At 39.4% G+C, this 23257-nt stretch overlaps 1 protein-coding gene across 1 annotated transcript in view; it reads left to right on the forward strand.

Moving 5' to 3' along the window:
• cdh5 (cadherin 5) overlaps window positions 1–10679 on the forward strand; it is a 28288-nt gene extending 17609 nt beyond the window's left edge. The window contains exons 12-15 of the mRNA XM_034897852.1: window positions 4801–4931; window positions 5145–5259; window positions 9105–9237; window positions 10277–10679. Coding sequence (XP_034753743.1) covers window positions 4801–4931; window positions 5145–5259; window positions 9105–9237; window positions 10277–10661 — 764 coding nt within the window. The 3' untranslated portion in view covers window positions 10662–10679. The remainder of the gene's footprint in view (window positions 1–4800; window positions 4932–5144; window positions 5260–9104; window positions 9238–10276) is intronic.
• The last annotated feature ends 12578 nt before the right edge of the window (window positions 10680–23257 follow it).

Raw genomic sequence — 23257 nt, forward strand, 5'->3', positions numbered from 1 at the left:
TTGCTATGCAACGATTGAAAACTCCATTTGAGGTTCAGTGCTTTGTTGCTGAAAGTTGAAATTATTCTAACTTCGCAAAGCATGCTTTGGTTCTCACAGCCAGATGGGGGATTTAGAAAGCCTGTCTGGGACCATAAGTGCTGTCTGGAATGCACAACAGCAGCAAATATTGAAAATAATGAGAGCAAATGGCTGGTGGACTTGCAGATGACTCTCTATGTATTCTAAATACATCGCAGCGAAGGATGGTGAATTAACATGCCACACACAGTGCTACAGTGGTACATTTTACAGTAAAATACGGAGAAAAGAGTAAAGGAGAAACTACACCAAGAGGCCTGAGAAAATGCATGTTTTGATTATATTATTTTAATGATGTTAGGACTTTTCGAAAATAGTCTAAAACAAAATGGAACTTTAATCAGCTAATATGTAATCAGCCTAAATGTTATCAAACACAGTCAGTCATCTAGGAACCACAAATGAGCCGCTCCCTCTGGGAGGTTGAAATATTACTAAATATCACTGAATAATAGAATCAAATTATTGATTTTGACCGGCTTGATGTGACTGATGAAGAGTCAGAGGATCAAAAAGTCATAGTAATCTTCTGGGCACCATGTATCTCTGCCAAGTTTCATGGCAATCCACTTAACAAATACAATTATTTGAGTATGCGGCTGACGGACAGTCAGACAGCTGGACAGTTTTCCATATTTTCATAATTTCATGTACTGTGGTACTAAGGGAGTTGCTATTACACCTCTCAATGTAGTTAATTATATTTCAGTTGACCCACTTGTATTCTACTCTTTGCCACAGTAGCTGGCTCTTTCTTACTCAACATAAAAAGAGAACTTTTTGTTACCAAAAGCTGATTCTAAATTCAAAGCTGCATCTACAGTCAGTAATCCGGTGCCATTTGTGAGTTTAAATGAGTGGTATAAATGAAAATGTCAGCTTGAATAAACAGACTGTGACATAGATGATGGTGAAGTTCTATGGAGACATTTGCTTTGATCCAGACATTGATATTTAGGCTAAGGTTGGTGCTCTGTTACGTCAGATTTCCAAAGCCTATTTGGGTTATTCAGCTTAGGACACAAAATGGCACAGTAAAACACTTTTCATCATTTTTGATCATCACATACACATATAAAACATGAAAGCCCGAGGAAAAGTGGTACCAACTGTTCTAGTCAAATATTAAAAGTCTGAATAGATGAAAGCCTTAGGTAGTCAGATGAAAGATTTAAGTGTTACTATTTAATTAAAGTGAAACTTCACATACTGAAGGAAGATAAACAGACTTGAACTTGCCTCATTCAATTCTTCTCCGCTTGTGCCTAGAGGGGTTGTAATTTATAATGTATACTCTTTATTGATCCCTTATGGGGAAATTACAATTTACACTCTGTTGTTATTACACACTACACACAGGCCTGAAATACGCACACATGCTTAGGTTCTATACATGCACGAATGGAGAGATGTCAGAGTGGGTGGGCTGCCAGCGCTGGACCAGCACCCTGAGCGGCTGAGGGGGGGTTCTGTGCCTTGCTCAAGAGCACCGTGGCAGTGCCCAGGAGATGAACTGGCATCTCTCCACTGAGCTACTGCCACCCCTGACATGTTGAACTGATAAAGAAAAAGAAGTTTAAGATGGAGGAGAGAAAAAGGAAAGACAGATGAGGCAGAGGTTGAAGAAAACATGAAAGGAGGCAAGAGGAAGGGATCGGGATTAAGGGAGGCAGGAAAAATAAAAGTGAGACTGTGTAAAAATGAGGAGAGGAGGCAAATATAAAAGAGGAGAAAACAATAAAGAGGGACAAACAAGAGGATAACTACAGTTAAGGAAACTGGAGAGTGGAGTATAATGAAGACTAATTAGTAAGGAGAAAACAGGAAAATCTAAAACAGGAGGATGTGAAAGGAAGACAGAAGATGAGAAAAGGGGAGGAAAAGAAGGAACAGGGTAAAGAGTACAAATGGGAGAGGAAAAACTAGGCTGCAGTGAAAAAGAGTTAATGAAGAATTGGGGATAATGAGGAGACATGATAAAAGCAGGAAGGAAACAGCAACACCAGAAACATCAAATGTTTAAATGAAAACAAAAAAGGGTATGAGGAGTGCAGATGAGAAGAGGAATGTGAATACCAAGAAGGAGGGGGGGAAAGGATGAGATGAAAGAGACGGAGAGGAGGTGGATAGTTGTTTGATAAGTGGTTGTCAGTGTGAACCTCTGTTCTCCCCTGTGCCCCCCCCAAAAAAATCATCTGACAGCACCTCCCCTCACACCACTTAACACTGCTCACACACACACACACACACACACAAAACAAGAGCTGCAAAGTGAAGGCTTTTAAAATATTTATCGACTACCAACTCGCAGAAAACAACCGTGCATTCATTACGGGACTGTGCAGCTACACTGATTCCAACAGTCAGTGTAGCTGCACAGCGAAGTGACAGCACTCGGTGTTACAGTAAAACCAGGCGGCTACACCAGGCTCACTGCATTAATACCAGGCAGACAAGACAGAGGAGGAGGAAAGGTAGACAAAGAGATGAAGAGAACGTAAGATGCAGGAAGAGAGAGATGAAGAGAACAAACTAAATATGGAGAGGACAGTGAGAAGTATACAGAAATCCAGAGGGACAGGGAAGAGATGAATTCAAACAAAAAAGGAGCAGGAGACAAGACAGAGAAGAGGGATGAGATGAAGGGAGGACAGAAGCTGTTTTCATCTTTTATTCAGTTTGTTGGGGATTCTTCTGTACCCATGTCCTCCCACACACACACACCTTCAGTGACTACATGTTAGACAACAATGGAAACTTGAACACATGAGGGGGTTGTATAAACTGTATTTAATGGGTCAGTTCACTTACTTTAAGTAGAATGTTGCCATGCAAATAGTTTGAGAAGAGGATTTGAGATGTATATCTGGGAACTTTTTTGGCATAGTATGACCAAGCTAATGAGCTTGCTGACTGTCAGTTAGCAAACCTGCTAGCTTGTAAATGCAAATGGACTCTTTTTACATAGCTTTTTTAGAACCATTCACACACTGTGGAAGAGGCTGCTGTACGAGGTGCCACCAGCTCATCAGATAAACATTCACACACATCTACAATCCAAAGGTACATCATTGGGGGCAGTGGTTCAGTGCCTTGCCCAAGGACACTTTCACATGGGACTGCAGGGGTCAAACCCTCTACCTTCCGATTGGCAAGTGGCCGCTCTACCACTCAGCCACAGCCGCCCTATTGTGGCCATGATTTTGACTAACTAGTACTGTATTTGTCAGTACTGCGTTTTTATGAATCCCATTTGTTTTCTCCCGTCCTGACCAGTCCCCTAACCAACTGTTCTCATTCATGTCAGTTAAACGTACGTCCCGACCCAGAGCGCCAAATAGTGATGCCAAGAAGGACTAGACACTAAAGGAGACTTTATCGTCAGTAACAAGTGCCAAAATATCTTGACCCTAACCATTCAAGGTCAATGCCTAATCTTGACTATCTTTACACATGCAAAGAACAAATTGGTTTTCTGCCAGGCGTTAGCTCTGCAGCTAGCCCCTGCCTTTTTTGAGAGGATTTTTCACTTTCTGGCATGGCCTTTACACTGGAGGAGAAGGATTTTAATTGTGTGCCTAAAACATGTAAAAATAACATTAATGTATCTATTATGATGGATACCGGATTTCACTTGAACATTTTTGCTGTTGTTGTGAGAAAGTATTTTCAATTATCTAGGTAAGCGAGGAAGGACTTTTTAATATGCTAATAATCAGTTGCTTTTCCATTAATCATTACGCCATTGTAAGACCTCTGAAGGGTGGGATCAGGGTTCATTTTAAAAATATCTCAGGTGGGATAAAATTCTTGAGCCAAATGATTTACTCACTCCTTTCAGAAGACCGACATACTTTATATTCAACATCCAACATGTGCAAATGTCAGCAACACCCAGGTTGTTTTTATTTAAGCTTGCCCTTAAACCAGAGATATACTGTAGGTTACTTTGTCTGGGAGTTAAACAGTGTGTGTCTAGGTGTATTTAAGTGGGTTGCAAGGGTCTTTCCTGCCATTGTGTTTGCTGAAATTCCTCAATTGAAGGGATATTGTGGAGAAAGGCTGTCCCCATCATCTTAGCAGGAAACTTCAGCCTGCCGGATATTTAACTAATGGCTGTATTGTTGGTCAGGCCTGGAGAGGTGACGTTAAACTCTATTCAACATGTTCTGTTCTATACTTTTTTAGTTTTTTTCTAAGCCCTTTTGGTGCTTTTGGTTTTTAGTTCATTGTGTTTTTAGACTGGCCACCAATTCACCATATTACATTCAAATGATTAGGGTCTATACTGTCACAACATTGTCATCTGCAACTAAGATGACAGTACGTTGTGGAATGTATTTAAAAAATGTTTAGCCTCACATAGGGCTTGGTTTTTGGTGTTTAAGGTGCTGCCACTATTTATAATCCAACGTGACACAAATCCTAAATGCACCAAACTGACACATAATCACAAATGACCCGTCTGCCTTTATGTAACGACTCTCTTGTTCTTATATCTTGTTTTATCTGCGGAACAGACGCTAGCTGTATAAATAGACTTTAAAGACTCCATGTACAGAGCAGGTGAACATTAGATCCGCTTTGGTGAGACAAAGTGATGACTCAGACAAATTAGATATGGAGCTTGGAAAAAAGGAAAGGTGAATTTGTGTAGAAGGTGAAGGTGGTTGTCATTTTGTACACTCACTGTGTGTATTTATATGCTTCTTTCTTAAGACAACACAGCAGACATCATGGTGAAACAGGGGCCATTCAGCCTGGAGGACCCCAAGGATTACAGCATGGATGTGCGCATCAGCGATGGAGGGCGACCCATCCAGACCAGCATCACCAAACTGGCAATCAAGGTCTGTGTGTGTGTGGGTGGGAGTTGTGATGTACTAAACTGCTTAAGATTATTTCAGCACATCTGAATAATTGCACCAGATTTAATACAGAAAAACTCACAATACCTTATCAAATGTAGTGTATATGGACAAATACAGGAAATGAACAGTGCAAGATAAATCAATTCACGTCATTTCAGTACTGTACTGACTGAGTGTTTGTCTTGCCTATAGTCGTGTCGGTGTGATGCCAGGCGGATTCCTACGCAGTGCAAAGCCGGTGCTCGGAGGATGGGAGTGAGTGTTCATGCCCTGATAGCCATTCTGCTCTGCATACTGACCATACTGGGTAAGTTTAAGTTTCTTTTTTCTTCTCTTTCTTTCTCTCCTTTCATACTCTCCATCTTTGGTGGAAACGCTCGTCTCCGCACTGCAAAGCACTTCTCAGAGATCATCTATCAAGGTTTCCATCAGGGTGGAGACAATCCTTTTCTCTTGCTACTTCCTAGAATGCCTGAGGAACTTTTCTTTTTGGTGCCCATCTTTTCATCTTCAAGAGAAACTTTAAGGGGAAATCTAACAACTGTTCACATCAAAGTCTCTTTACAGGTGTTGAAGGGAGTAATACTGCGTATGTGAAGGGAAAGGGTGTTTTATGAAGCCTTTTTGAGGCTCCAGAGGGAGCTGTGTTAAATCTTATAATTGCCTCAAGTGATGTCGCTTGAGTCCACGTCAGTTGTGGCTGAAGACTACAAGTTTGAAAATAAAGAAAATCTGGGAGTTAAAAGAAATGAGCAGATGGGAACCCTCTGTAGTTTGCTGTTAATCTCAGCTTGAGGCTGTATTGGTCGAAACTAGCATGACACGTACACAACTGAATCTCAGACAGGCAAATCAGGGGTCGAGTTGCATTGTGGGTGATGTAGGCGTCAGGTTTTGACAAGGAATAAGAGTGCATAGAATAAAAAACAAGAGACTTCAGATACAGTATTATGGTCTATATAAAAGCATACAAAGAGCACCATGTCATAGGACCTTTAAGTTACCGTTGCCCAATCAAAAATGTTTTAAGTATTATTTCCCGTTTACCGAGTGGGTGGACATTTTCTATTTAATCTCATGTCTAATTGGGGTTTGAGACCTCTGAGCTTGGACGGAATACATATGTTAGTAGTTGGAAGAAAGAATGCTACTGGAAGTAAACAAACAAGTTTAGTTCAAACAGGTCAAATTAAATGTGGATTGATGTTGGTTTAAGTTTTATCAAACACTAATATGCGGCCATTGGTAAACTCATAGTTTGAATAGGTGACAGAGAGCCAAAAAACAGACGTTTCTGAGAACATTTTGCGAAAGTACCTTCTTAAACCCACGGAGAATTATTCTCACAGAGGAATTCATGAAGATGCCATCGATGTTGCGAGCAAAATGCCAGCACTGAGTGATTAGGGCATGTGCACAGATTCCCTTGCCCTTGCTTTGCGATAAATAAGGTTAGTGTTTTTGTGGGGAGCGTTCTCCCCCCCTTTTGTTGTTAGTTTTATGAATAATGCAGCGACGGATGTGGGGAATAATGCCTGTGGTTGTGAGCTCAATATTCTCTTTGATACCTTCGCCCCCTGCTCTTTTTTTCTGGGGAAAAAGAGATACTTGTCATGTTGGATGAGAGGCACGTCAGAGATACTTGGCCAAACAAGAGGGATCTAGGATCAAAAGTGCTGAGGAAGAAAGGCAAGAAGAACTTAAGATAGAGGGAAGAAGGAGGAGTGACAGATGGAATAAAAAAACTTATATCTAGACTTAGATATGGGAGGAGGGGAGGGGTGAAACGGGAGACAGACGGGAGGCAAGTGAGACAGGGAACTGATGTGGAATGAGACGGACTGAGTGACAGAGCGAGACAGAAAGGGGTTAGAGAAGAGAGATGCCGAAGAGAATTGTGGGAAAAGCAGCAGAAGAATAGGAGTGGTAATGAGGAGAGTTTATCAGCTCTTTAGGTGCCGTCTGCTTATCAAACACTGCCAAACACTCAACCTATTAACTATTAATACACTCCTTCACTATCGCGCCTTTTTCCCTCCGTTTTTTTCTTCATCTCTCTCTTCCTTTCCCTCTGGGTCTCTCTGTCTCTCTCTTTGCTTCCTTCTCTTCCCTATTCGGCCTCTCTTTTTCTTTATCAAACACACCCAACGCAGGCCAGATTAACTATTTAATGCACTTGTCATTATCTGCCAGGGCCCAAAGTAATTTACCGCGTTCCCTTTTCACAGACGCATTTTCTCACAAGAAGTCTGGTTCGACACACGCAAAGAAATTTTTCTCAGTCATTTTTTTGTTCAAAGAAAGGGCTTCTTATTCTTTTTTGTCTCTTTCCTCTCCCCTCTAAGTCTGATATCTCCTGAGCTTATTAAACTGCAGAGCATATGTTGTAAAAGATTAATCTGTTGGTTTCCCAGGCAATCTTAAATTAGTCCCGCTCGCCCTCGACTAAAAGGCACGGCTAATGCTGCCCGTCCGCTGAGAAAAAAAGAGGTTCATATCGGGACCGAGGCTCTGGGCCTAATCTAATGTCAAATGTATCCTCCTTCTCCTCATCTGTCCTCACTCTTGATTTCCTTAGCCCCAACTTCTCCCATTTCTTCCACTTCTTCCTTCCCTCAATCATTGAGGCTCTCCGTATTTGTTTCTCTTTTCCTTTAAATTTTTCTCTTCCTCTTTCTCCTGCTTTGTTTTCCCCATTCTCTTTTTTAAATATCGACTGCAATCCAGGGTGTAAGCAAGAAAAACCAAAACTTTACTTTGTTTCTTTTACCCTGAACTTTCTAATCCTATTTCTTAACTTGGTCAGTACTTTGAGAAAAATCCAACGTCCAAATTAACAAAGACATTGCCATCCATTGTTTGAACAAGGTTTACTGTCTTCACATAACCTGTGACCTATATTTTATGCCCCTGTTTCTCTGGTGTTCCTTTGACTTTGTCTTTTGATGCAATGTCACAATTTTCTTTAAGCTTTAAATTGATTGCTGGGCCTTTTATAGCTAGTATTGGGGCATTATGACTGATCCGACCAAGGCAGACAGAATTCCAATGTGTTGACGACCAGGAGATAATTCAGACAGTCTGGTGTTCATGGGTTGCTGCCTGTCTTTTTCAATAAGATTCATTTAAACATGTTCAACTGTTATCACTTTGACTGTTAAAATGCACAGTGGGAGAAGGTTTTTAAAGTTGAAAGTCCACCGTCACTTTACGTCTCACCTTTATGCAATATGACCACATACATCATTTATAACTGCCAACAAAACTACTAAACTAAAAGTTTAGTTTTCTGGCCTGACATGGCTAAGGTGTGGTTAGGTTTAGACAGACTAACTTGATAAGGGTTAGGGAAACATGTTTTGGGTTAGAAACCAGTGTCGACTGGAAACAGGAGGCGAACAGTGGTCTCCGTTGACCCGTCCCACTACCAAGACCTTCTTCCTCTGCAGACTTTGCAGCTGCTTGTCACTTAAACATGAGCAAATGTGGGTGTTGGGCATTTACATTTTTTTTTAAACTCTTATCCTTCTATTCTTGTCTACTCTTTTACTTCCTTTCCTCTGTTTCCCCTCTTCACCCCCCTTTTCTCTCTTTCTCAATTGTTTATTTCTTGTCATTGTCATATGCCAGGTCCAACTTTGCTTCCTTTTCCTTATTTTCTCATCCCCCTTCACTTTGTTTTCTCTAACTCATTTCCACTTTCCCTCTTGTGTTCACTGAATCTCTCTGTTTCTAACGCTCCTCTCTCTTTTCTTCCCTTCGATTTGTCTCCGGCTGAGTAGATTCATCTAAGGTTTTCATGCTCGAGGCGAACGTCTCAGACACCTAAAACCATCCGCTCCTCATTTACTCCCCGTATTTTTGTTCGGTTTTCTAGACTCAATCCCTCGTTAGTGTTTAACTTGCCCCCATTCATTTTTGTATTTCGGTTTTCCGGGCATACTTTTCTCTCATGTTGTCATATTCATAGAACGGTTAGTCTGCCAGGAAGGAGGGCAGGACAACCTGTGTTTTACTGTGGATGTCTCTTTTTTTATCAATATAACCTCATATCTGTTACAGCAGACACATCTTTTATAGATGGCCTGCATACATTTATTTATTTTCATGTTCAGTTATGTTCTAAAAGACATTTTCCTCTGCCGCTTTCAGTCATAGTGATTCTGTTTGTGATGAGGAAGCGCTACCAGAAGGATTCACTGGCCAGTATGAAGAACAGCGGGGAGATTCATGAGCAGCTGGTCACGTACGATGAGGAGGGAGGAGGAGAGATGGACACTAATGGGTATGTAGTAAAGGCTGAAATGTGCTGACACAGTTTCTCTGTGTTCTCTTCTCCACGCGTTCCCATTCTTTTTCTTTCTTGGACAAAATACTCGTTTTTTTTTACCTTTCAAACAAAACAGTCAACTACAGTATAGTCAAATTAAATATCTGATGATGAAACAGAGAAATGATTGGTTGTAAAGTAGATCTAGATATATTCTCCCTTCATATTTCTTTTAAAACTGAATGCAACTTGATAGTTGTATTTAAAAAAAAAAAAAAAGTTATACAACAAATAAAGTATCGCAATATTTACAACAAATAAATTGATTTTATACCTTCCTGTATAAATGTTTTCTATAGTGCATTAATGTTTCTTTGGATTGATGTTTTACGTTTTATTATTTTGCTCGTTAAACAGCATACACTCATATCAACTCTCCCCATTTGTAATATTTATTTTCTTTGCTGTATCTGTCAATTTGATGACCCAGTTTACACGAAAGAAATCTTGAAAGTTTAATCCATTGGATTCTAATCTTATCTATATTTTAATACTAATACTAATTTTTATACTAATACTATTAAACCCATTCATAATCCCTAAATGCTATCCTTAATATCAACACCATACCATATGCTAAAAAAAGGACATTATGGCTTGGGTAAAGTAGATAACATAAGCAGATTGCAGCAGGTAGAACAGAGTCAAGAATAGATAAGACAAGCAGTAGACATTATTATATGACATTTCTCCTCTCATACTACAAATTCATGCTTGATTGAAGGCTTTCTGAATGACCTATGTTTTGAAAAGATGAAATGTTATGCGTCCTGGTTGTGAAATAGGATTGCATTTTATATTCTATAATCCTAGGTTATGTTTTTATTTCCTCTAATAGCACTTTTTCACTGTTTTGTGTTTTTTTTACTGTGTTTTTGATGATGAACCTTACATGGTTGATATGACTTCACCTCCCATGATCCCACTCTTAAATGAGTAGTTAACCAGCTCTTGGTAAGTTAACAAATATTCATCTTATCTCATATTCTTTTAGCTACGATGTTTCAATCCTCACTTCCGCTTGCCACGATGGCTCCCTGCTGCGTCACCCGGACCACCACCCCCACCCCTCTCTCTATGCCATGGTGCAGAAGCCCCCTCACCACGCACAACCCACCGCATGTAAGGGCGACATGGCCGTGATGATCGAGGTGAAGAAAGACGAGGCAGATCACGACAGAGACTGCTTCCCGTACGACACTCTCCACATCTACGGCTACGAGGGACCGGAGTCTTTAGCCGGAAGCCTCAGCTCGCTGCAAAGTTCTTCCACCGGTTCCAACTTGGATTACGACTTCCTGAACGACTGGGGGCCGAGGTTCAGGACCCTGGCCGAGCTGTACGGTGTGGATGCACCTGACTACTACCATCAATACTGATGGAAATCATCCGCTAATTGGCATAATTGAAGCCAAAACACACATCAAAGCAGCCATAAAAACACACTCACCCACACATAGCCATAAGCATGCAGAAAAAAATACACATTCACACAGTCATAGAACCAGGCTTTGATGCAGACCATTTTGTTCCTTTCTAAGAGCTTCAGTATAGTAGTTTGTTTTTGATGACACACAGCCCATTGCCTCTTCCTCCTCCAAAGAACTGTTGTAAAGATTTTTAAAGTGACACCAGGACATGATGCCATTTACAATACGAAGGTGATAGCGTGAGGTTCACAACGCAAGGATGCTTTTTATGTCCGTCACAGTTTTGTGTTGTTTGGCGTTACAACGCTTTCATTCCACCTGAGAAGATCTGCAAGGCCAATCAGAAGATGCACCAAGGCAGGCCAATGGGAGTTTATCTTGGATAATTTATGGGTTAATCAGGTCACTGCTGGCCAGCAATGTTGCGCAGATATCCAAATTATTTGCCTTTTGGCCTACAATTCACATCGCTGCTTCTTTACACAGCACCATTTTACATGTGACTTTTTTGCAGATTAATATTTGCATCCTATCTTTTTTTAAATGAGTTAATTCTAAGCACCTATATTCATCTACATATACACCCACCCATGATGCATGTTTCTAACTAAATGGACACAAGGCCTACATTTGACCACAAGAAAAACATTCGAAAACTATGCATTATTAAATTGGCTATACAATATTACAATTTTAATGAATGGAGGTTTTAAAGCTATAGTGCGTAGTTTCTGTCACCCCCATGAGGAATTCCAAGTAACAAAAACAAATCTGTCTGCGCGTTACCCTGATAAAACCTTCCGTGATCGCACCCCCACCCCTCCTCAACGCAGTTGGTAGTAGCCAAGGAGGACACAGAGGATCAAAAAAGAGGTTGTTATGTTCACTCGAGTTTCTGCTTAAGACAATACATACTGAAAAATACAGAGAGAGTTGTGTGGCGTTGATAGTCTTAATTAGCTTTGTAGCAACTTATTTGGTAATGGCTTGAACGTAACGAACGTTCATTAATATAAAAAAGTTGCGCACTAAAGCTTTAAATACCATTAACCGTCCGACTGGGGATGCAAAATGGTGCATATAAAAACAATTCCTTCTTGATTCGAGATTTTTGTCACTTCTCTTTCTTACTCTTCTCTTTGGTATTAATGACCTGTGATCTCTTCGATCTTTGATGTTTTTTTTAATATTTGACAAAAGGGCTGTAAACACGGCAAAAAGGAGGTAATTTTATTTTTGAACTGAAGTTAATGATTTGATTTGCAAACATGATCGCTTGAGGGGTTTATTGTTTGAACTGAATAACTGAGAAAGCCACAAGAGTTTTGACTCAAAGAGTTTTGAAGTGTTTGATCACAGCGAGATGCCAGTTGTGTTTGCTTCATCTGAAATACTAAAAAAGGGTCATCTTTAGGGAAAGTTCTAGGCTGGAAAACTCACACCATTCATTGAGGTGTTTTGTGATAAATGTTTCCCTTAATGCACTCTTGCAGTTTTCCAATGTAGAAATCTTTAAAAAAAAACTCCCCTTCCCTCTTTTTTTTTTTGAAACCAACCATCCAAAATGAATGAATCACGAGTCATTTTTTCCAGTTATCTTCTGCTCTGAGGAGAGAAAAGACAACAGACAGACAGACTGAAAGGAAATGGCACTACTGCTGCTCGGACAGAATTACAGCATGCTCCCAGGTTTTATTTGACAGAACCTATCATCACAGTTATTGTTGAGATGAAAGCCCAATTCTCAGAGGTCTCCTAGAACAAAAGTCATTCAGACAACTCCGGAAACACCGAGTGGTCAATTGGGCCGTTGTGATGGCTCTGAGGTGGCTTAAATAACTTTAACCTTGCATCCTTTTTGGCTACTGTCATGTCCGAAACTCTCTGATCTTGACCATTTTAAAATGATTTTAGCATATTTACAGAAACTAGAAAGAATAAATTCTTGATAACACTGATTTTTTTGAAGAATAGGGCTGCAATTTACTGGTTATTTTCTTGAATATGTGATGGCTTTCTTGCATATACATATGTACAAAAATGCAAAACCCAAAGTATTAAACTAACAATTGTATAACAAGAGAAAGAAAGCGGCAAATCTCAAATGTAAGAAGCTGGAGCCTGCACAATGTTTGGCTTGAGAAGTGACGAAAATACTTATCGATTAGCAAAAACGGTTAATAGTAATTAATCTCGTTGGATGACTAATTGTAGCTCTAGATCATTTTTGTAATTCACTTGGGTTGCCAGGTTGTTGGTGCCCAACAAATAAGAGTTCCCCTTTGTGGGTGTGCGGTCTGTCTTTGATAACGTAGGATATGCTGTTTATCCGCTCTGTGAGTAATCAGCAAAGAACTAGTCATCAGTGACTCAGTAGCATTTAAACAATAAATCCAGACATGTTGGCTTATAAAAATCAAAAGGTAATAGGTCACTCATTGTCAGAAGTGACAACTTCCAAATCCATTTGCTTGGCTGTACTGTTGCCTGTTCTCTTTAACAGTCCAGTTGACAATGCAATACACAGATACATTGGGCTAAAGACACCACCACGTGCACTCAAGACATCCCCTTTGTTTTGTTTTTTGGTAATTTCATTCCAGTTTAGACAATATAGTTTATTTATTCTCCTGTTTATTCTGTTTTGTTTGGACTTGAAGTTGTTTCTTTAAAACTCCGGGCTCCTTGGAATGCCATTTGATAAACGGAGAATACAATAGCTGGAAGCTCTCTCAATGCTTTCCTGTTGAGTTCATACAGATACTCAGAGCAGCTCCACCTCACTCTCAGTCTCTCTCTCTTTCTCCGGCTCCCCTTGTTTACCACCGCGTATCTCTCCCACACCGCCTCTCTCTCTCTGTCCTCTAATCAGCTAAACCAAACAGTGGAGTCAACTTCCTGTCCATCTGGGGGGTTGCTCCCGCCCCTTCCTGTCTGCGTTATCTCTCCCGCGAGGCAACACATTGTGCTCACTTCCCGTTAGCCCGGCCTGGGAAACAACCTTGGAGAGGAGAAGGGAGCGAGGCAAGGAGAACCATGGGAGGACAAGAAATAAGAAAATGAAGAGAACAATGTAGAGCAGTAATGTGTTCCAGCTGAGCTGAAACACTTGAGAGCAACGGTGTGTGTGTGTGATTAAACGTTGAGACACATCACACATGCAAGTGATGTTAACATCCTGTTATCCCGGCATCTTTCTGAAGCAACCTGAAACGCAATGTTCATAAACAATAAAGATTACACCCTGTTGAATCTTTAAATTCATCACAGGCAACTCCTCACTTTGTGGCAAAAAAAAGAAAATCTTTTTTTCATCATTTACACGTTTTCAAAGTTTATACTGATGACTACATTCTAAATCAAAATTAGACCATTGTTTTTTCAAGAAAAAAGAAATTAAAGATTTTCTTTCTTAAAGTCTTTTTTTACTATTAAAGACATTTCCAAAATCCAATCCAAGATAAAGATGTTTTTGAACTGGCCATGTTCAACATCCACTGGACAGTTTTCTTTTGAATTCATCCTTTATTCAACCAGAAATGTTCCACTGAGATACAATATTTCTTCTGACGGGAGAACTGGTTAAGATAGACCCCAAAATAAAACAGAAAATAGGCGGAAACCAAGCTGAAACACAACGGACACAAAACATACAGCCAAAAAGAATCATGGCAAATACTGGCACCTGTTACAAGCATGTAATGTTAGATTACGGATATGTATTTTCTGTAAAAACTGACAGTATTTTTAAACATGTGTAGAGAGGTAAAGATTGCAAGTTAAGTGTGCATCGCAGTTTATTCCAAGCTGTCTGGCCGTGAAATGAAAAGGCTGATCTGTTTGGGTCAGAGAATGGAGACGCACATTGTGAATCTTTTTTTGCTTTTGTTGGTATGGTATTGCCATTATCTAAATTGCACTTTTTTTCTTTTTTTTTTTTTTAAATAACTGGATTTGTGAACATCAAAATGGGTGTTGTTGAAATCAGTACCTGTAGCAGAAAGAGGGGCTCCATTATTCTTTGCTAACAGCAATAAGGGTTGTGTAAGAACAGCTGAGACGTTTGGAGAGGTTGATTGGTACATTTTCAAACAGTTTTGGCCAGCAGTGTTTTCACTTTCTAGTTCTGTTCCAAATAAAAAAGTCTAGGTCTAAAAGAGTCATCCATAGAAAACATCAATCAAATTCATCCAAAATATGAAGCATGTGGTCAGACAAGAACTATTGTTGCATTATTCCTTTAAAAAGTGTATTTGTTTTTATTTTGTAATAACTTGGAAATGTGTTTCTTACAGTTCAACGTGTTAAAGGGATTTCACAGTGATTTCAGACATTGTCATCTACTAATTACCTCTACCCGGGAGTGGAACCACTGGCCGGACTTTCATTAATCTTGGTGGAAGGGTATATCATGTGCAGCTCCAAATCACGGTGCGGATACACACGTCATTTTTTACTTTCGTTAATATTTCTACTGTTTGTGCTGCATTCATGTGAATAATCAAAAACATGATTTCCCATCTGGGAAAATTCCCACTGCATTAACATTGCCTTGGCCGAAGTCTGCACTCTCTGAGTGCCCTACTAGTTTCTAGTAATTTATGGTAATCAGATATTGAAAACATGACTAAATTCATTTAGGGATTCCTGTTTTCTCTTTGCCATCATCACTGCGCATCTGCAAAATCCACTATGTAACAGTGATGCCATTTTGTCGGGTTATTTAAATCCTGATAAGTGCAATTTTGTTTTTATTTGTTGTCCATCCATGGTTGTGTGAGAGCGTCTGTCTCCTCTATCAAACAGTGAACCACGTTGGATCCAGACAGTGACAATGAGTCTCTCAGGTTGAGAAAAAATTAAAGATTTCCCTTCTTTTATGTCAAAAAACAAACACCCCGTACTGTATGTATTAATATACTAGCTTCAAAAACCAGACCTTTGAGTGATTTAGCTTTCATCTGTGTATCCCATATGTTATTGAGGGAGTGTTCTTTGAGTAAAATGTACATAGAAAAAAATGTGCCTAAGTGATTTTTCTCTGGTCTCACCTTGGTTTATTTTTAGCCTATGTTACTGTTTTAGAAGACGTTAAACTTGACACGATCTGTTTTTATTGCTGTAAAAAGTAACAATTGTTTTTTTTTCTACAAATGAAAGATGTGTGTGTGAGTGACTGCCTGAGTGAATATGTGATTTACTGTTTGTGTGTCCACTTGTGTGTGTGTCTCTGTGTGTGTGCTTGTGATTGTGCACATGTACATACAAACAAATGGGTGTCAAACCAATAAAGGAAAGAGAAACCACAGAGGAATACATGTTTGTGTAAATACAGTAAAGGTAGTCAAGGGAGCAATATGTGCCTTTATTCTTTAAAAAAAAATACTGTAATTCATTTTTTTGATTGCAACCACAACGTTTTATATATTGTTTTTATGGTGTATTGTATAGCAGCTACTTTTTATTACCTGACATTTTTGTAAGTGTAGAATTAAAATAAACACTCAAATCTTTTTTTTGTCTTGTGTTTGGTGTGTTTTAAGTTCTACCATGACTACAATATCAGTTTCATTTTTTTACGGCTCAAACCAAATATTGGCCAGAAAGTGAGCTTGTATTTATCGAAAAACAAAAACGTGTGGAGGTTTTACTTTGACGGCCATGAGACCAGTATGAAGAAGGAACGTTTTCTTTTCTTTTTTCCTTTATCAAGTTCAGGAGGAAAACTACAGTACAAAGAAAAAGTAAAAATATTTAAAACGTAAAGATATACATTTCTTTCTTATACATTTTTCCTTCAGACTTGTTATAAAAGTTCTCCTAATTTCTGGGCTTTGGATTTTTTTATTTAAGGTTGGTGGGAAACAACGATATTAGGGTTTTTATGATAACAATCAACCTCCATGACCAAAAAAGGAGAAAATGGAATTTGTTGATAATAACCCAACAATAAGTTGGGTCAGATATATGATATGTAGCAGATTTTCACCAAGCAACTTTAAAGTTTGAGTGGTGACATGGATCTGAAAAACTACAAAAAATGTGTATATTAGCAGCCAGTATTTACAAAATAAATGTGTTTCGTATGTAAGATTCCATGTGGTGAAGATCAGCTCTGTTCTTTTGTGTAAAATGATCCAACATGTCAAATGTTACACATTTTGAGGCGGTGTGAGGGAAAGCTCTGATCTCCTCCACCTTGATCTTTGACAAGCGAGTCAGAGGATATCCTCCTTTTTTCTTCTTTTTCAAACCAAGAGTACATTCAATTCAGGTTCGTGTTTTTATTGTAGGGGACGGTGGATTGAGGGGTCGGACCTATGTAATCTTATCCACATGAGACATAAAGCCTTGATCTGACTGTGTGTACAAGATCACAGGGGGTAATAATGAGAGGGGGAAATGCCAAAGTGGCGTACGTCTTGGGTTAACACCCTGCTGGGACTGCACGTCTTATGAGCAGCATCTGTTATTTTGTGATTTTGATCTATTGACACATCTTTGAAATTGAACCAGGGGACTCATTACAGAAAAATATCTTAACCGCTTATCCTAACTTAAAGATAGGAAAAATCTAATTTTCCTTATACAGAAGCAATACCCAAACTCATGGCTGTGTCATATTATATATTTTGTAGAACCTTTTATCCCCCACTTTAGTGCAATATCATACTGCCAGACAGTAAAAGTGTACATGGGTGTTTTCAAGGCATGCACTTAAAGTTGACTAAGGAGTTGTGAGGCCATGGAGGCCGCCCAGGAAAAAAGGCCTTAAATATCAAAAATACACTCCCATCTCTCAGGTGCAGCCAGTTACTATGACGACCCACCCAGAGTGCCGCAAAAAAGGTAGTCTATATCGACAAGGTTTAATTTCCGGGATTGTTCTTGTGCTCCTGGAAATCCCGCCGGATGTCCCTCATTTTCAACCGGATGTTCTAAACTCCTGGTTGATTTAGAAGGACTATGGTTAACTGCTCCTCAGATCTCTGCAGGGTAAATCCAGATCTGTCCAATCTGAATTCTCTCGCACGCCTGAAACAATTTTTGAGTGAGCACATGTTCCACCAAAACAAGGTCCTTCCAGAGGCTATTATACAGCGGCATCTATCCGGTGCTTAGTACCGCCCAAGATGATTGTGATTTGTTTAAAGAAATCCCAATAAATCAGGGCAAGTTTTTCTTAAATCCAAGTTAATCTAAGTAAATTGGACATTTGAGTTGTACTTTGTTCCTTTGAAAGTTGAAAAAGAGGAGGACTTGACAAGCAGAATGCTGTATGGACTAGCCAGACCCTCCTTTGCGGTGCTGTGGAGGGAGGTTTGGCACAGCGAGACTACAAACGAGTAGAACGAGCTCGGCACAGGTGGACAAATGGCTGTAACAACAAATTAACTAGAGGAGCATTTAAGAGATACAGCGTTTTGTTTCTCCAAAAACTGCTTTACCTTTGAGCATCGCAAACAACCACAGAAAAAGTATATGCATTTAAATGACACTTTAAAGTAGTGTGTTGACATTCATAACATCCAAAACTTTACATGATACATTTTTAAATAAGAGACCAGCAGATTTCTGACTCATCGTCATATCTCCATGGACAGTATAACTCTTAATGATTCCATTTACTCTACCATCCAACCCTTGATATTTTCTCATATTTCCTTTATGATAAAACTCTAATACCGTCTAATCAGGAAAAGGAAATGCTTTTAAAAAGCTTTCACCGAGTCTTGTGCGCTGCACAGACACCAGATTCACTCTTTCATCAGTTATTCAGGCGAGGAGGATGGCTGGAAGATGACGGATGTCTGCAGGAAGGAGCGAGACTGAAAGGAGAGAGACGCTGAGCGAGAGAGGAGAGAGGCATGCTTCCATCTCATCTTCCCACCTCACTCAACCTCAAGCTCAACTTTGGTCTACTTGTGGCGAGGATAGGGCAGGACCAGCTGGCGGCAACATGCTAAACATTGTGTTATGGTCAAAACTACAAACCCAGACTATTTAACTGAGGCAGGCTTTATCCTTGAATATGATTACATGGGTACTGCGAATGGATAATCCTTTGAAGCCTGATCAAAGAAAGACTGAATTTTGAAGTGGGCTGCAGTTTGTGTTTAAATGCAAAAGGAGTTGATACGGATAGCTGTTTACATGACTAGAGCATGTAATCCAGTTAGAGAATACTCCACGTCTTGTCTCGAGCAGCTATGTTTGTGTCTGTTAGCATAAAAAAAGAGCACAGATGGATGTGAGAGTAGCAGCTAACTTCGCACGTTGCAACAGAAATGTAATCTATTACACATACATGAGGGGGGTTTGTGTACTAGGCGTTTCTACATGTGCAAGTTTTTCGGGGGTATTTTTTCCAAGCTGCTATTCTCTTTTGATATCTCATTACCTAACTTTAACATAATCATATTATCTTTTGTAATCCAGGAATGTCAGTTAACCGGGGTCATTTTGAAGTAAAAACCCCTACATGTATTCATCAGGGATGGACAGATTACCAGAATAGTATGCTCCAGTAAAGTTAATAATAATTACATTTACATAGGTTAAAAGTAAAGTTAGTTTGCTATCAATTTGCTTCGAAGTATAACTAATGGCAGTTAAAATCAGTTTCTGTAAAAACCCTTTTAAAATTTAGAAAAAAAAAGAAATCACACCCGTGAAAGGAGTCAGGAATCACCCCCATTGTTCTACTTAATGTGACGCTGCAGCCATAGAAATATGATCAATTTTATGATGCATCCAAAAAAAGATAATCTCAGTTTAAAGCTGTTTAAACGGAACTTTGAAAGAAACAAAAATATCATTTTGTGTTCTAGATATCACTTAAATGTAAAATATACAAACTTTAGACAACTGATTTTATTAACCATTTCAGTGAATGCAAAAATAAATTAATTTGATGCACATTTCTTGATCATTACACCTGGAGCACTTTGGAATCCTTGGAAACGTAATCTACAAGAAAGTCAGAATACATTTCAATGAGTTTAAACAAGAAGCCATGCTTCTAAAACAGATTGTATGTCTCTCTGTCCCGTTCAACACAAGGAATGTCTTCCATTGTCAGAGACACGCTAGTGTTGTTTCTAAAACCTGCCAATTTGAGTCCTTGCCCACATCTGTCGATCAAATCTCATAAATAGAAAACTCTGTCTCTATTGTTATTGCAGGAGGAGACAAACTGTTTTCTTTGGGTTGTCTGGGCAAATATTTCACTGTGGTTTAAAACAAACATCTACTAGACACTGTGGCACACACAGATTCTGGCCTGATGCTGTGCATCAGGATTTGCCATTGGGTCTCTTTTGTTAAATTTCCTCTGTTGGTCTGTGAAGCAGATGTGTTTTGTCTTTGTCTAAGCCAGAAATAAAGCTGTGGCATGTAGCTAAGAAGGTAGGACACGGCATTTCTAGATTTAGGGGTTTGGTTCCCTACGTGTAAGTCACGGTGGAGCAGGATTACTCAATTACACCCCTCCCATATGGATGCCCACTGGAAACAGGCCTGGTCCTCATTTCTAGTTTAAAAAACACTGCAGTCAACCATCACAAAAGCAGAGCTGCATCAAACATTCCACTGACACGCTGACAACAAACCTGGGTTCAAAACAACCGCTATAAAAGCAGGGGCTGCTGCAGATGTAGACAGTGTTTAATGGAACCTGTTTTGGAAAAGAAAACGACATGCTCTGGTAACTAATCAGCTGGGAGATGTTGGCGTTTCGTGCTACAACGCTAAAGACTGATTTATCAGCTGCTGTAACGTAAAGGAAAACATACACCAAGGGTGATAAAAATAATGACTGCCAATGCTGTTTGACTAACGTCCTGTATGTGAACGGTGAATACTTCACAACAATGTGAGGAGGAGGATATCCCCCTTCCCCATCCTCTCATCCTCTTTGATTGTCCCTTTTCGAGTAGTAGTAAGTTGCATCCATATCCATTGTAAAGAGTCTTGGATAGTTTAGAACAACTAGTCTCGCTTTGCCAGACCCTACTCCAAAAGCGCGCAGGAAGAGGGTCTGGCTCCTCCATACTGTATGACATCCGGGGATTGGAGGAAAACATGCTCTGGTTTATTGACATTTCTTTAAACCGATCACAATTTTCATGGGCGGTGCTAAGAAACGAAGAAAAGCCACAGTGCCGCCACAAAATAGGCTCAGAAGGAACTTGTTTAGTGGGAATATGTGTACTTATAAAAGTAGTTTTAGTCGTGCAACAAAAAACCCAGATTGGACAGATAGTCTAGCTAGCTGTCTGGATTGCAGAGATCTGAGAAAAAGATGAGCCATAATCATTGCCAACACAAAAGAAACCCAAGGCAACAGATATCGGGCTTAAATGAGGGAAATCTGGCAGATTTTCCGGCGGCAGCAGAGCAATCCCGGAGGGGGAACGTCAAGGATGCAGTCTAAGAAAAACAGCCCTGCAGCCATATTACTTTTTTACACAGACTATCCTTCTATACCTGAATACAAAATCACCATTGGTTTGATCTGACATCAGTGGTACCTCTTTGCACCATTGAGCAATTAGATACATAGGGATGATTTCAAAATTGATATTTATGCTTAGGCAATTGCGAATCTAATATAAAAAAGGTCTTAAATTAAAGACAAAAAGCAAACATGTCAAAACAGAGTTTTCTGGCCAAAAGGGAACACTTTGCCGAGAGTCTCCAAGGGACCATGTGTGACGGTTCTGTTTGTTTTGAGCTTAACTTTTAATTGCTTAAATATTAATTACCATCTCTGATACTCATTTTGTGCATGGGAAATGAGAAAACAGATCATTTATTAATCACCAAAATGAGAAAACAGCACAACCTAAAGAAAAGCCAAAATGACAACTGGCTTAAAACGGGCAGTGCTCTGTCGCCACATTGTGGTTTAAAGCACAAAATACACCCTGGGTCATTTTCCTTCAGAACGTTTTTATCTGGTTTTGTGGCATATTACAAAAATACACTCTGTAAATCTGTAAAAAATAAGTATATAGTAATTCATTCAAGAAAGCCGTCCTACAAAATCTTTTCCTTGATTCCTACTCAAACATGCCAGAGCGAGAAATGCCTTTATGCTTTTTCAAATGTTATATTTTAAATCAATCTGCATTGGTGCAATACATGTTGGCCTTTTAAAGGATGTTAAAGAGCTGTGATAAAAAAAGCACTCAAATCATCTTAGTTCATTTCACATTTCATATCAAGAACTAAACAAATATCAAAAATGATCTCAAGTATCAAAGGTAAAATTATTAAGCATGAAGAATAGCCCCTAGTGGTATTCATGATGAAAAACAAAAAAAGATTAAACTTGGGATCAATTGAAGCGTTGCTGTCCCTTTCTAAAGAACCAACACATTCTCACTCCCGTCTAATAAAATACAAACACTAGGATGAGGGGCCTTTGTTGTTGTTATTGATGCTAAAAGTCTCCTTTTAGCGTCAATAACCCCATTATTAATTTTCTTACTTCCCCTTTTGACATATACAAATATATATTGTAAAATATCTGGTCTTCTATGAAGGGGAGATCTGTCCTGCAAGCTTTATTGAGGTGAGTCAATGGAGTTTTAATTAACTAAGGTTCAGGAACAAGAAGAGACGGTGCGTTGAACTCCATGTTGTGTGGGCAAACACTCTGTCTTTCATAACCACATGTTAACAGACAGGTCTCTGCTGATTGGGTATCACCTGTGACACAGTCAATAAACAAGGGAAAACATATCTCAAAGCCTAATACACACCATTCCAGACCATTCTGGGGAAACGTCTTGTTAAACCAGGAAGCCGTAACAAAACGGTGCACAGCATTTTGAGACTGAACGTGCCCCAGCTTTCTCTTCCCTTCTAATCCAAATCCCCTGCGTCTCACTAATTGACCCACCGGTGACTTATTTATAAATCACCTGTTCAGACCTATATGTGTGTATATCCCTCTCTCTGCGGATCATCTCAATTCCCTCTGATTCAACCCCTTTTCTTCCCTTCTCTTAGTAGGTTTCCATGGTAGCTCGGCGGTTAATGCTATCGCCTTACAACAACAAGATCCTGGACTTAAACCTCGGGTGATGATGAAGTTTGACTCTCATAGACACCTTTTTTTCATCCCTCACCTCGGCCATTTAACCCTCTTAAAAAAAAAAACAATCATCTCAACTAAAAAGCGCCTTCCAAAGAAAAACTACTTCTATGAATAATGATGTGGTTTGGTTGGCTTATTGATGTTGGGTGATAAGGCCGGGCTCGCAGTTGGTGTTCTAGTTCATTCCAAAGGTGTTGGAAGGGTTTGAGCTTTAGGCTCTGTGATGGCGGTTTTTCAACACAAAACTTTGAAACCACTTCTTTGTAACTTTCTTAGTTAACAGGGCACTTTCATGTTGAATCAGGAGAGAGCCTTTCCCAAAGCAAAGGCCTTTAGGCAAATTGCCTATATACACACACACATATGTATATACACACACACATATACACACATATACATATATACACACACATATACATATACATATATATATATATAT

The sequence above is a fragment of the Etheostoma cragini genome, chromosome 17, assembly GCF_013103735.1.
Source record: "Etheostoma cragini isolate CJK2018 chromosome 17, CSU_Ecrag_1.0, whole genome shotgun sequence".
Lineage (NCBI taxonomy): Eukaryota > Metazoa > Chordata > Actinopteri > Perciformes > Percidae > Etheostoma > Etheostoma cragini.